The 13179-nt window shown below is 34.5% G+C and overlaps 1 protein-coding gene across 2 annotated transcripts in view; it reads right to left on the reverse strand.

Annotated features, from left to right (window-relative positions):
• Nucleotides 1–10392: 10392 nt before the first annotated feature.
• The window catches only part of PTPRQ (protein tyrosine phosphatase receptor type Q), a gene marked incomplete at both ends in the record, with an annotated part of 267149 nt that continues 264362 nt past the window's right edge, over nucleotides 10393–13179 (reverse strand). For both annotated transcript variants that reach the window (XM_081083373.1, XM_081083372.1), the window contains 2 exons: nucleotides 10393–10430; nucleotides 10710–10833. In XM_081083373.1, the coding sequence (XP_080939499.1) occupies nucleotides 10393–10430; nucleotides 10710–10833 (162 nt within the window). The remainder of the gene's footprint in view (nucleotides 10431–10709; nucleotides 10834–13179) is intronic.

A 13179-nucleotide genomic window follows, 5' to 3' on the forward strand; every position in this document is an offset into this window, starting at 1 on the left:
TGTCTTTGTAATCATATGAGCAAATTGTCTGAGACCCCAACTCAGTTTTGTTTGTTGCTCACAGAATAATAGAGGCATTTTTTTTTTCTTTGCTTCATTGGTGGAGATTTCCTGGAAGTTTTAGGATATCTTACCTTTAATTTTTCCTAGACACTCTGATTTTACTTGTGTCTCTCACCTTTGCTTTCCCTCCATTCCCTATCGCAACAGTCACTTGCTCCAGGCTCACTTTGCTCTAGTGTCTAGGAGAACTACGATTCCCAGCATTCCTGGTGCTCCCCGGGCTCTGGGCTTCTGCTTCTGGTCCTGGGGCTGCCACCAAAACTACTATTCCCAGAATTCCTGGTGCTCCCAGCAATCTTGGTTTTCCCTTCCTGTTCTGTCTCTGTCCCATGGCCTCCCACTCTGCCAAGTTCTCCGAGCCGCCAGCTCTCCCTCTCTACTTTCCGTCTGGTGGCTTGGGGAGCCAATTTCCTCATGCCGCCCCACTCTCTACCGGCTCTCCCGCTCTGCTCTACACCTGGTGCCTGTGTATGCAAATTAATCTGCCATCTTTGTTGGGTTAATTTGCATACTCACGCCTGATCAGCTGGTGAGTGTGGCAGGTGGACGGTCAATTTACATGTTTCTCTTTTATTATTTAGGATTATTTTAATTACATATAATTCAAGCCCAAACCTTGAAAGCAAAATGGTCATATTTCTAGCCAATGTCATATAAGCTTACCAATGATTAGGAATCATCACAAAATCTTGATGCATTTCTTTCAGTGACCATGATCAGAAAAAAAGAATGGAAATCACTATTCCAGATTGTTAACAATAGTTAACATTTGCAGCAAAGTTCTCTTGGTGCTGACCCAGGAATATTGAAGGAATATACCTTACAATTCCCTAGATAATGATTAAATTCTTCCCAGAGATTAAAGTGAGGCTGAGCTTTTTGGTTAAACCGAATTGCTTCTAATAAGCAGAGATGAGGATTGTGGGAACAAAGAATCAGGTGGCTTGCTCCAGATTATAAGCTACTATTTTCCAGGAAATTCAATTATGTAAATAAGATCTTTCTTAAGTATAAGGGATTATCTTATATGCTACTTTAATTAAATTTATTGGGCTGGGAAGTAAAGTTACTTAAAGTTGCCTACTAGTCTATACTTCAGGTTTTGTTTTGGAGACATTCATCTTTGAATTTTTATAAATTGTGGAGAAAATATAGATGTCTCACATTGGGTGGTAGAATGCACTGGGCATTAGAAGTTGGTTGAGCCACCAGAGAAGGCAAAATTATTTATGGCTTTTAAAGGAAGCAGGGCCATGAAACAGACTAACATTTGTTTTTTTCAAAATTCATTTTGGATTATGGTGAGGGAGTTAACATGACTTTGTTGTTGTTTATTTTCCCAGCAGCCAATTTCCTTACATCATTACTGAATAGCATATATTTACTCCATTTGGTGGGTCCTATTTCTTTACTGACATACTAGAATCTTATAATATGGTTTGTGTTAGAAAAACATATCTGTTTCATTGAGGTGCTGCTTGTTTCTCATATAAGTAATACATTTAACTTGATTGCTTCTCATATAAGTAATACACTTTAACTTTATTTAGATAATAAAACATTTTAATATCTGAAAGGGAAGTTTTCCTCTTATCGTACTTATTATTCAAAAAAATTTAACCTATTTCTGTGACTTATTCTTCCAGACAAACTTAAGCATTTTTTACAAATCTACACTAATAAAAGAGAAACATGCAAATTGGTGTCACTCCGCTATGCCCACCAGCCAATCAGATGAGTATGCAAATTAACCCAACAAAGATGGCAGTTAATTTGCATATGCAGGTGCGGAGCGAAGACTGAAGACAACGTAGAAGGAAGCCAAGTGCTGTAGAAAGGAGCGAAGCTGTGGAGAAGCAAGCGGGTGGCGGAGGTGGGAGGGAAGCAAGCGGGGCAGCGGAGGCAGGAGCGTAGCCCGCCTCGGGGGGTTTCACTCCCTTCACTCTTTGCTCCAGCCACAGGAAGCCCTGTCCTTGCAGGAATCTTCCTGCAACAGGCCTCTAGTTTATAATAATAAGAGCATAATATGCTAATTGGGCCAGAAGGGCTAATAACCCTTCTGGACGTCATTCCAGACGTCCTTCTGGATGAAGCCACTGTGGCAGGGGCCAAGGCAGAGGTGGTTAGGGGCAATCAGGCAGGCAGGCAAGTGGTTAGGGGTGATGAGGCAGGCAGGCAGAGTGGCTAGTGGTGATCAGGCAGGAAGGAAGGTGAGCGGTTAGGAGCCAGCGGTCCCGGATTGTGAGAGGAATGTCCATCTGCCACAGAGATCGGGCCTAAACTGGCAGATGGACATCCCCCAAGGGGTCCTAGATGGTAAGAGGGTGGAGGCTGGGCTGAAGGACCCCACCCCATGCATGCATTTTGTGCACCGGGCCTCTAGTTTGATATAATCTAATACTATTAATATTTTTAATTGTCATAGTAAACCTATGAAATAATTTGAGAAGAAACATGTTCTTTATAACAGGTTTCTCATATCAAAAAAATTGATCATGTTTTAGATTTCCCTGCTTTATAGATTTTTTTCCAGAAATGCCCTATAAGTTTAACCTCCTGGTATTTTATAACATTTGGACATTTTTAAGAAAATAATTTTCCTCATTATATCTTTCATTTATTAATTGTTTTTGGTTTTTATGTATTTATTTAGGGGTCACCTCTATTAAAGAACTTGTTACTTATAAAGTTCCAATTTTTTACTTATACACTTTTCAGTCTACTTATTTGTATCTTCTAGGTATGAAATATTCTTTTGTATCAAATAATGGCAGTTTTGGCTTTTCCTGGTTTTTGCTTTCATTATCATTGCTTTGGTTAGAATAGTGGTAATACACGTTGGCTACCTGATTTTGATATTTGTTGCTTCTAAAATTTCTCTGCTAGTCTACTTATTTAAAGCACTTGTTCATTCATTCACTCAGTTACCAGTTATTTAGTACTCTTAAGCACTATGAAGGGGAGAAAGAGATAGGTATATGCTTATCTATCTATCTATCTATCATCATCATCTATCTACCCATCCATTTATTTATCTACCTTCAGGAAATGAGGGGTCTTGCTCGGAGGAAGTGAGCTGCCTCAGGATCTTGCTGGCAAGTAGGACCCTGTTTCCTACTGACCCACTTCCTGCCTCTGAATTTTTTGGATCTGCACAGGGCCAGTTCCTGGATTCTCTTTAGCCTTGCTCCACCTGTCTGTTATGATATGCTACCTCTTACTAGTCCACCCTCATGTGTCCTGCTGGCCTGGTTTGCCACCTGTTGCTTGTTACTGTCCTCTCTAGACCTAGTGTCTGCCTCTGCGCATGTGCATGTTGGCCACTAACTCCAGACCTGCCTTGTTCCAAGGTTTTCTAAAGCCTCCTCATCCTGTTTCATTAGTCTAATTAATTTTAACAAAATCTTTTTTTTTTTTTAAAGTGTTAAACTCATTCCTGCCTCCTTAGGAGGGAATATAATGTAATTTAAAGAGGAAAAAATGTGTTTTATCAAAAATAACTGGTTGGAATATTTATTTTTGTTCTCTCCAGTGGCTATTGATATATACTAGATTTCAATAAATGGTGCTGGGATTTTACGTTTTAAAGGCCTATATGCTTTTAATTAGAAAGATGTACATGTGTGCATGCATGCATGTGTACATATGCACAATATAACTATATAAAACATTAGCTTTGCTATTGCCAAACTCCTCCAACTGGGAGACTCTGTTTGTTGACGTTATCTACAGTGTAAGAAAAATAAATTTGATAGATTACTATTTAGTAAGTTACCCAGTTGTACAGAATTCCTTTTTGCCAACTTCAGTTGTTACTGGTTCTTTGTATACTACTAAGATCTTGGTTTTATGCTGGGTAACTGATAACCTGAACAAGCGACTCATGGCTGCACCCACTTTTCCCTGCTCTCCCACCTCCATTTAACCAGGACCCACTACTGTTCGTTTGCTCCCTGATTGACAGATACTTAGCATGTGAAATACATAGTCACGCGGTAACTTTTCTATTTCTGCCACGGCGAAATTTCAATTGAACATACTTGCTTGAATTTATCTCATGTGTAAGATGTTATGCAAGTGCTATGTGGTCAAAACCACGAGGAGAACATAGTCCTTGTTCATCGCAACTGACAATCTAGTGAGTGGGGAATTCCAGTGGATCTGAGCTATTGAGGAAATTGTCAGGGCCAAAGCATGGTATTGGAAGGTGTAGGGTGCATTTTAGTAGGCAGCAAGTATTCTAGTTTGGCTTAGGTTTGGAAAAAAGAGTAATGCATGGGAAATGAATCTTCTATGACCTTAATTCAATAGGCAATGAAAGCTACTAAACAGATCCGTGAAATGAGCAGTTCAGAGCTGGGGAGATAAACCTGGCAACAAGTTGCAGAGAATTGGAAAATAAATAAACAATACAATTTTGTTTGGACCAAATATATATTGGAAGAAGGAACAAATAATAGAAAGAATATTGAACTAGATCCTTGAATTCAAGGGCTAGCATTATCACTAAGTATATGACACATAATTTTAGTACATAAAGTGCTCTGTTTTTGATGATATCAGAAAACTTTTGTTTTAGAGTTCAAGTAAGTGTATGCTCTTCATCCCAGTAGGTAATATCAAAGATATTATTTTAAACCTGGTGTTCTCTAGGTAATACAGTGGGGTATGGTGGTGGCTAACACTGCAGACTTTGAAATCAAACTTCTGGTTTAAAGTCTAGGATTTTTCACTTAATGAGTAACCTTGAACAGCTTATTTATTTATTTATTTTTTTGCTTTGTTTTCTCATGTGTAAAAGGCAGATAGTAGCATCCACTTCCAAGAATTGTCAGTATTAATTAATTTTTGTAATATCTTTAGAAGAGTGTCTGGTGCATAATAATTCAAAAAAAGCTATATTGATTATAGTAAATAAAAGAATAATATTCTATTTTATGCAGATAATTCATACCACAATTTTAAGTATAGTTTTTTAAATATAAATTTGTAAAAATTTCTGATGTTAACAGCCACACAGAGTAGGAGTTTATCCTGTTAGCATGCATCAACTTTATGAATGTGGTGCTCAGATTGATGAAGTTGTGTCCCAGTGTCAGAGTCCAGCAAGTATCTTCCATAGCAATTCGCCTGATTGTAAATACTAACTGAATAAGAAATTCTGTGGAAAGCACTTGGAACATATCAAGTTTAATTTTCAATATTTAAAACACCAATTGTTAGTGCTTTGAGAATGGAATAACTAAGTAACAAAAGTGTGTAATGATATCTCTCCACATTGCACTCATTCAAGCAGGAGAGCAGAATACTTTGGTTGATTTGTGAAAATAATCCATAAACAATTTTATGTCATTTTAATAAATTGCTAACTTTTAAAATGTGCTCATGCTTTAAAAATATTAAATACTTCAAACACGAAGGAAACTTTAAAGAATAATATCATAAATATTTTTGCTCATTACTTAATTTTAACAATCTGTGCTGCCACAAATGCTTCAAATATTAAACTAAAATTTGCAAATGCATTTGAAACCCTGTGGATCCCTAATTCCATAGCAATCTCTCTCTCTCTCTACCTGTACGTTTCCTATGTCACATGAAACCATGATTCTGACATCAACACTTACATTCCATTCATAAATTTACATATGTACTGTAAAGAATGAATCCATAAAAATGAACATTATGTAAATGGCATATTGTATATTTGAAATGATTTTTCAGTATCCATCTGCTTTTTAAAATTAGCCGTGTTGAATTACCTTGCCATGTTTGTTGAAATCCAATTGCCCAGCTATGTGTGGATTTATGTTTTGACTTTCTATTTTTTTCTTTTAATGAGAAATATATACTGTAAATTATTCACTTCTGCTCGATTTAAAAATCATTTTGGATATTCTAGATATTTTTATCATTTCTATAGAAATTGTAAAACCAGTTCATTGATTTCTAGGAAAAAAATGCCTTATGGGATGAAGATTTATATTGTGTTGAATCTGTACATTAATATTAAGAGAATCAACATCTTAACAATATTAAGTATTTGAGTTCATGGTCATCCATTTATTTGCATCTTCTTTAATTTTCTTATCAATATAAATGTTAGTATATCACACATATTTTATTAATTCTTAAGCATTTCATGTTTATGGATGCTATTGTTAATGGTATTTTTAATTATAATCTCCAGATGTTTATTGATATTATGTAGAAGTAAAACTAATTTTTGTTTCTTGGTCTTATATCTGGTAACCTTTTAAAGTTATTTATTATACCTGCAACTTTTTCTTTGATACATTTTTCAGTAATTTCTTCATACATGACTATATACTCTACTCATGTAGACAGTTTTGTTTCTTTTTTATAAACCTTATTCATTTTATTTATTTATTTATTGCCTTATTCTACTGGCTAGAAACACCAGTGCAATGTTGAGTAGAAGATGTAAATATGGGCATTTTTGCCTCTTTATTGACCTAAGGGTGAAGACCTTTAATATTTCACCATTAAGTACGATATTAATTCTAGCTTTTTTGTAGTTGCCCTTAATCAGGTTTAGAAGGTACTTTCAGCACTTTGAATAGGTCACTCCATTTTCTTTTGGCTTGCATTGTTTCTGAATAGAAGTCAGAATATTTTCTTTAACTTTGTATCCCTGAGCAGGTCTCTATTGTCTTTGTTGCTATTAAAATTGCTATCTTTATCACTGACTTTCAGTAACTTGATTGTGATATGCATGTGGTCTTGGGCAGAGCAATTAGCAGTAAGCCTTTACTATATTTATCTGTAATATGGGACCCTGAAGATCTTAAAGAATTTTGTAAGCAATAATCAAAATGTAAAAGTATTCTAAAAAGTTTATAGTTTACTATAATTACTTCCCAACCCAATAATACTTTGAGTGAAAACCAAAGTAATATAAGTTTGACTCTAGAATAATAATCAAAATAATGCCTTTTGTTACCTTCTATTAAGTTAAAGTTTTATTTGCAGACACTAGTTCAGAATATCCTGTCAAAATGCCTGAAATGAACAATATCTGGACTTAATTTCCAATTCACATTTGATGTTATTTGGGTACAGTGTTGAGTCCAACATTTCCTTGAGAATGCTCTTAATCATTCATTAAAAAAATCAATGGTCTTACTTATCAGAATTCAATATAATTTCCATAAATTTCTCTTCAATCCCTATAGGTGAAACAGACATACAAATATAGCACTAAATATCACAAAGTATAATACAATCCTAAAATCGGATACATTATTTTACTGATATATATTACACACTGACCAGCCTGGGTAAAGATTATATTAACTTTGTAGAATTCAAAAATACTTTATTGAAATACTTTTATATGTGAGATCTAATCTATTCCTTAGTGCGTCTTCATGAGTTGATGGGCATAGGAGTCCAGTTCTGAATGGAAATGCTATGCACATTTATGAAGTCATGTCCGGCGAATATTACTTATCCTACGAAGGCAAGTTGGTTTGTCAAGATTATGCTTCTAAATATTGTTTCCATATTTTTGCTTTTAATATCATTTGGTTGAGAATTTCAGACCATTTTGTATTCCAGCCTTCATCAAATACTTCATTGTGAGTTTTCTAAATGTGTCCCATTAAAATGGATTTATCACAATAATGTCACGGACTTGTAGAACATTCTGATGAACTTAAATCCCATTTAAAAAATCAGTGTTTGGTACCAGATTTGGAAAGTGAATCACCATCTCCTTTATGACAAGAGAAATACTTAATTAGCTTTTTTTTTTCAAGGTTTCTTATACATTTCACCTATCATCCGAAAGAAGAAAACGCTGCATTTTAAAGCAGGATGAACGTGGAGGTGATATCCACAGCTGCTCGTGTCTCTGGCAAACCATTCTGAGAGGCTCCAGTTTCATTTGGTTCAGATGAAACACATGTTGCTCATTTACTGTACATGTGCTGCAATGTATTTTGACAAATCTGATCTAAAAATGTTACAGATGTTCCTCATTATTTTAATTTGAATTTAGTAGTCACCTATGTAACTTGGCTATAATCTAGCCCTTTAACAACATAATTAAGAGAAAAATTTAGCTATGGTTAATATGTATCAATTCAGTTACAGCTTTGTGATATAGTTAGCAACCTATTCACACTTAACAGGTGCTCTGTTATAATTTTTTTTCTGATAATAAAGCCAAGTGTCTTTTTAAAACATGTTTTAAATAATTCCAGGTGGACATGAAATTATTCTGATCCTAATGTCTTTTAGAGAGTTACTATTCAAGGGTCTAAGATCAGACAACAACATAACTTTAGTACTTGCTAGAAATGAAGGTTCTCAGGTCCCATCCTAGATCTACTAAAGCAGGATCTGCATTTTAACACAATCTTCAGATTTGAATACACATTAAATTTTGATAAGCACTCTTTAGAGGAGGCCTTATATTAAATGTGTTTTATGCACACATATGCATATGGGTCAAACCTGATACTCTATGTTGTACGTATATCTTTTATACATATATTACAGAAAATTGACTGACTTGCAGATTGAGCTGTTTATTTTCTTATTTAATGCATTAAAAAGTAGCCACATCAATATTTTTCACAGGCTGTTATCTGTCTTCTACAAATACAAAAAACCACATCCATAAGTATCGGCATGCCACACATTTTCAATGACCATGAAGCACGCTGAAGAACTTTGAATTCCAACTGAATCTTTTAGAGTTCTCATCATATCTTATTATTTTATGTAACTTTCTATAAAATAAACTTGTTGTTTGGAACAATCATGAACTACATTTATTTATACTTCCTTGCCTTGACAAAACAGGAGGCAGGACTTCTTGCAAGATTATGGATTTAATTTCTTGGATAATAAATTCAATTTTAAAATTACTATCTATAGGTATTAAAGGAAATTATTTTATCTTAGTTATTTATACTAAATTATATTGTACTTACATATAATATATTTAATTACATTATGATAATTATCAATTATATCATAAATGTGATAGAAAGTCAAATTTCTATTTATAAGGATCTCTGAAATCATGCTGCAAAATATCTCAATTCCTTAAAATTCAATTTTATTGGCCATAATATTTCCTATATTTATATGCCAGCAGAAATATGCATAAGATATAATTCTTATCATGAAAGAAATAGAATAATTAACATTATTTTGTTTTATGACTCAATTGAAATCTATGACAAAATACCATATAATTCAAAACTTAATACATTGTTACTGTCTAACAAAAAGGAGGCTGAAATATTTTCTTTTTTAAAAAATCTCTAATTTGCTGTTACCTGGTTGATTTTTTGTTTTCAGTTCCACCAAATATACTCCTTAATAATCAAACCCAAACTTGGGAATAAAATAAAGACCATTTCTTGTGATCTATTCAGAAGTCTCTATTGGCACCACAGGAGCACATCATTAGTTTACAAGCTTGCAACACATTACATGTTTTTATTATTGTTTTTATAGATTTCTGCTGAAGAAACCTTCAAAATTGATAATATTGGGTTGACTAAATAGCTAATGGACAAATACTCTGAGACATTTAACCGTATATTGAAATATACAATATAGTGGTGCAGCTTGTGCCTGAACATGTACAAATGTAGATAAACTAGAAAAGTCCTCTCCAGCTTCATATAAGCAAGTGCACTGTTTAATTTTTCTTGTTTCAAACTAAAGATCACAGTGCAATTTAAATAGCCCTCAGTGTCCCCGAAGAGCTACTGTGTGTTGTATAAAAGCTAAGTAATCCCTGCAGTGTCAGGGGTTACTGTTCAGCTGTTCGAGATCATGAGATGATATCTCAGCACTCATAAAACAGAGGATTCAAAACACAGGGGCATGCGTGGAAGTACAGATCATAATGACAGTCCTGGAAGTTATCCACAAGAAACGTCAACACCCTGGAGGCCAAAATAACACGACTGAATCAACATTTACAGCTTTTGTTCAAGCGTAAGTCCAATATGGAGGGAAAATTCACATGGAAACATTAATGCTATAATAATAATAATTTTATTTTTGGCTTATTCCCAAAATATGAAAGACTTCAAAAACCTCTGGGATATCTTTTCTTAAACATTTTAAATGAATAATATTTATTCTGTATAAAAGAATTAACTATCCTGAATCAGCTACTTATTAGAACTATTCATAAAATGTCAATGTATTTAGCAAGGCACAGTAAGGCAAGCATAAACATTTCTTTAAGTATGCACATTTCAATTCAGAAGAATAAGGGGTAACTTTGGCCCCTGGGGTTTGAAAATATCTTCTGGTTGCAATCTTTGGTCTGAATATTTACATGGTGGTTTCTTCCCATTCAAGCTCAACATCACCTATAACATAAAGTAATAGGTCACAAGAGAGAACTGAAGTTGACAATTCAAAATATTTAAATGTTTCATAGCAGAAATACAGTGCAGATGAAAAAGCTATTATCCTAACTGGGCTTAGAAATAAAAAAAATTGATAAGTGCACAGCCAAGCTTCTAAATCATTTTCAATAATGTTTTCAAAAATGGCTTAAAAAACATTTTCAATAATGGTTGTTATTAAGTTAATTCTCCTACTCTATGTGGTAAATTAGTAAACTGGGGTACTCATTGCCTGTTTACCTTCCATTGCATCCAAAGAGTCCATCTTCTGAAGTGCTGAATAGTTAACAAAACAGATGGGCTGGTTACTTCCTTTACTTGATAGGAGATCCAGAATACACTGGTGTAAGAAGATATACTGTGCCTAGACATAAAAGAAAGAGTGCTTAAATAAATGGATGTGGTGAAGATATTTTTTTAATATGATATGTACTGTTACATTGAAAAGTAATATTGAATTCAACAATGCTAAATAGCTAAATTCGAGGCTACATACAGAATTTACCTTGTATGTAAATGATTTTCTCCCATCTCAAACATAAGGTTTTCCAAATTCCTGTGGCTTCTTATGGCTTCAAGTTTCTTTAAAAAAATACTTGTCGCCCTAACCGGTTTGGCTCCGTGGATAGAGCGTCAGCCTGTGGACTCAGGGGTCCCAGGTTCGATTCCGGTCAAGGGCATGTACCTTCATTGTGGGCACATCCCCAGTAGGGGGTGTGCAGGAGGCAGCTGATCGATGTTTCTCTCTCATTGATGTTTCTAACTCTCTATCTCTCTCCCTTCCTCTCTACGAAAAAGCAATAAAATATATTTTTAAAAAAATACTTGTCATTGAACACCAAATGTTAATATGTTCTTTCTTGCCATGATTATAAAAAGTGACAAATTAGATTATTTAAATTTGTTTAGAAGTTTCCTTCTAGGAAGAAGGTCTAATTAGGTCTAATTGAGTAATTTTTCTTATAAATAGTTTTCTTGTTGGAATGCAGATGCTAAATTTACTTTCAAATTCTGTGAGTGAGCATATCCATACACCATCAGCTCATTTAAGATATGTTTAACAATTCTTTTAATCACCTAACATTTGGCCTACTTATTGTCAAGTATCTGGTCTCTATTTGTAAATAAAAGGCAGTTGACCATTGAAATATCCAAACAATCTGGTGCTAGACAAGAACTCCTAACAGTTCATCTGAATGTTTGGGCTAAATTTATTACCATGCGAGTTCTTTAAGTTTATTCAGTATAGTTCAATATCCTGTTAGCATTTTTGAGTTTGGACTTCCCCAAAGGTAGTTAAAGTTACAGTCATAGAAAATCACCTTTACTTTTACTTAGGAAATATATCTGACATTAAACAAATATAACCATGTGCTTAAGATACATAAATATACAAATAGACAACTGCTTTAAATAGAATGTCCTCTATGTGAGCATCTGAAGAGGTTATATTTATATCTATTACTACTATACTACAAAATCTGTTTGAAACCCCTTATTGAAACTGTCTTCAGATATTGTTGGTCATTATCAGGAATATCTATTTTTTGTGGATTACAGAATGTTTCCCCAAACACCTCATCACCGGAATGTTAGTGCTATGAGAACAGAACTCTCTTATGCACTGCTCAATTCCCATTGCCTGTAACAGTGGCTGGCATGTCTAGTTGTGTAATAAATGTTTGTAGATTTAGTCGCATTTAATTCTCACAGCTAACCAATCTTTACCATATAAGGACAGATTTCATTTGGAGAATATCCAGAAGTCATTAGGAATAAAGTTTTGTAAGTGCAACAGATCATCAAGTTTCATAATTCAATTTTGTTAAGGAATGAAGTGTTGTTATATTATTTTATAATGAAAAGTCTACTGAAATCATTAGTGAATTACTTCTCAAGGTAATTCCAAAAGAGTATTTTCAAACACATATAACACAATGAATAACATTATTGGTAAAAATAAATTGACACTGTATTTCCTTTGAAAACAACAATCAATTAGTCTGCTATATATATTTTTTAATCACATTTGAATTTGAAATGTGAAGCTTCTGACTGTTGCCATCTCATCTTCTCCACTGGAGAGCATGCTGGGTGGAAACTCTGCCAGCAGGGCAGGCTGAACTCCGTGGGGCAGTACTACATTTTCCAAGATCCCTCTGTCATGTGCATGTGTGTTATTGCCAAAGGGACAGCCAAGAGTGAACCAGAGACAGAGAAGCAGCAATCAGACTGTCAATCCCCAGAGGGAAAGTAGGGGAGGGTGGGGAGAAGGGGGAGAGATCAACCAAAGGACTTGTATGCGTACATATAAGCCAAACCAATGGACACAGACAACAGGGGGATGAGAGCATGAGTGGGGGGCGGGGGAGGTTGGGGGTTAATGGGGGGGATGAAGACACATTTGTAATACCTTAACCAATAAAGAAATTAAAGATTAAAAAAAAGAGTGAAATTTCAGTTTCTTGCATAGATAGTTTTATTACCTTAAGAATTAAACTTTTTGATGTAGTTTCCTCATCAGAGGGATCATAAAGTATACGTGGAAAGATTTAAAGGACTTAACATATGTAAAGTGTCTGCCAAAAAACTAGGAACCCAAAATATATCGGTTTTTTTCTTTCATGTTCTTCGCATCAGTAAATCTCCAGGAGAACCAGAGCAGAAAAGAGGCTCATCCAGATTAACCCCTATTTGAACCACCAATAGC

The sequence above is a fragment of the Myotis nattereri genome (assembly GCF_964212035.1).
Source record: "Myotis nattereri genome assembly, chromosome: 2".
Taxonomy (NCBI): domain Eukaryota; kingdom Metazoa; phylum Chordata; class Mammalia; order Chiroptera; family Vespertilionidae; genus Myotis; species Myotis nattereri.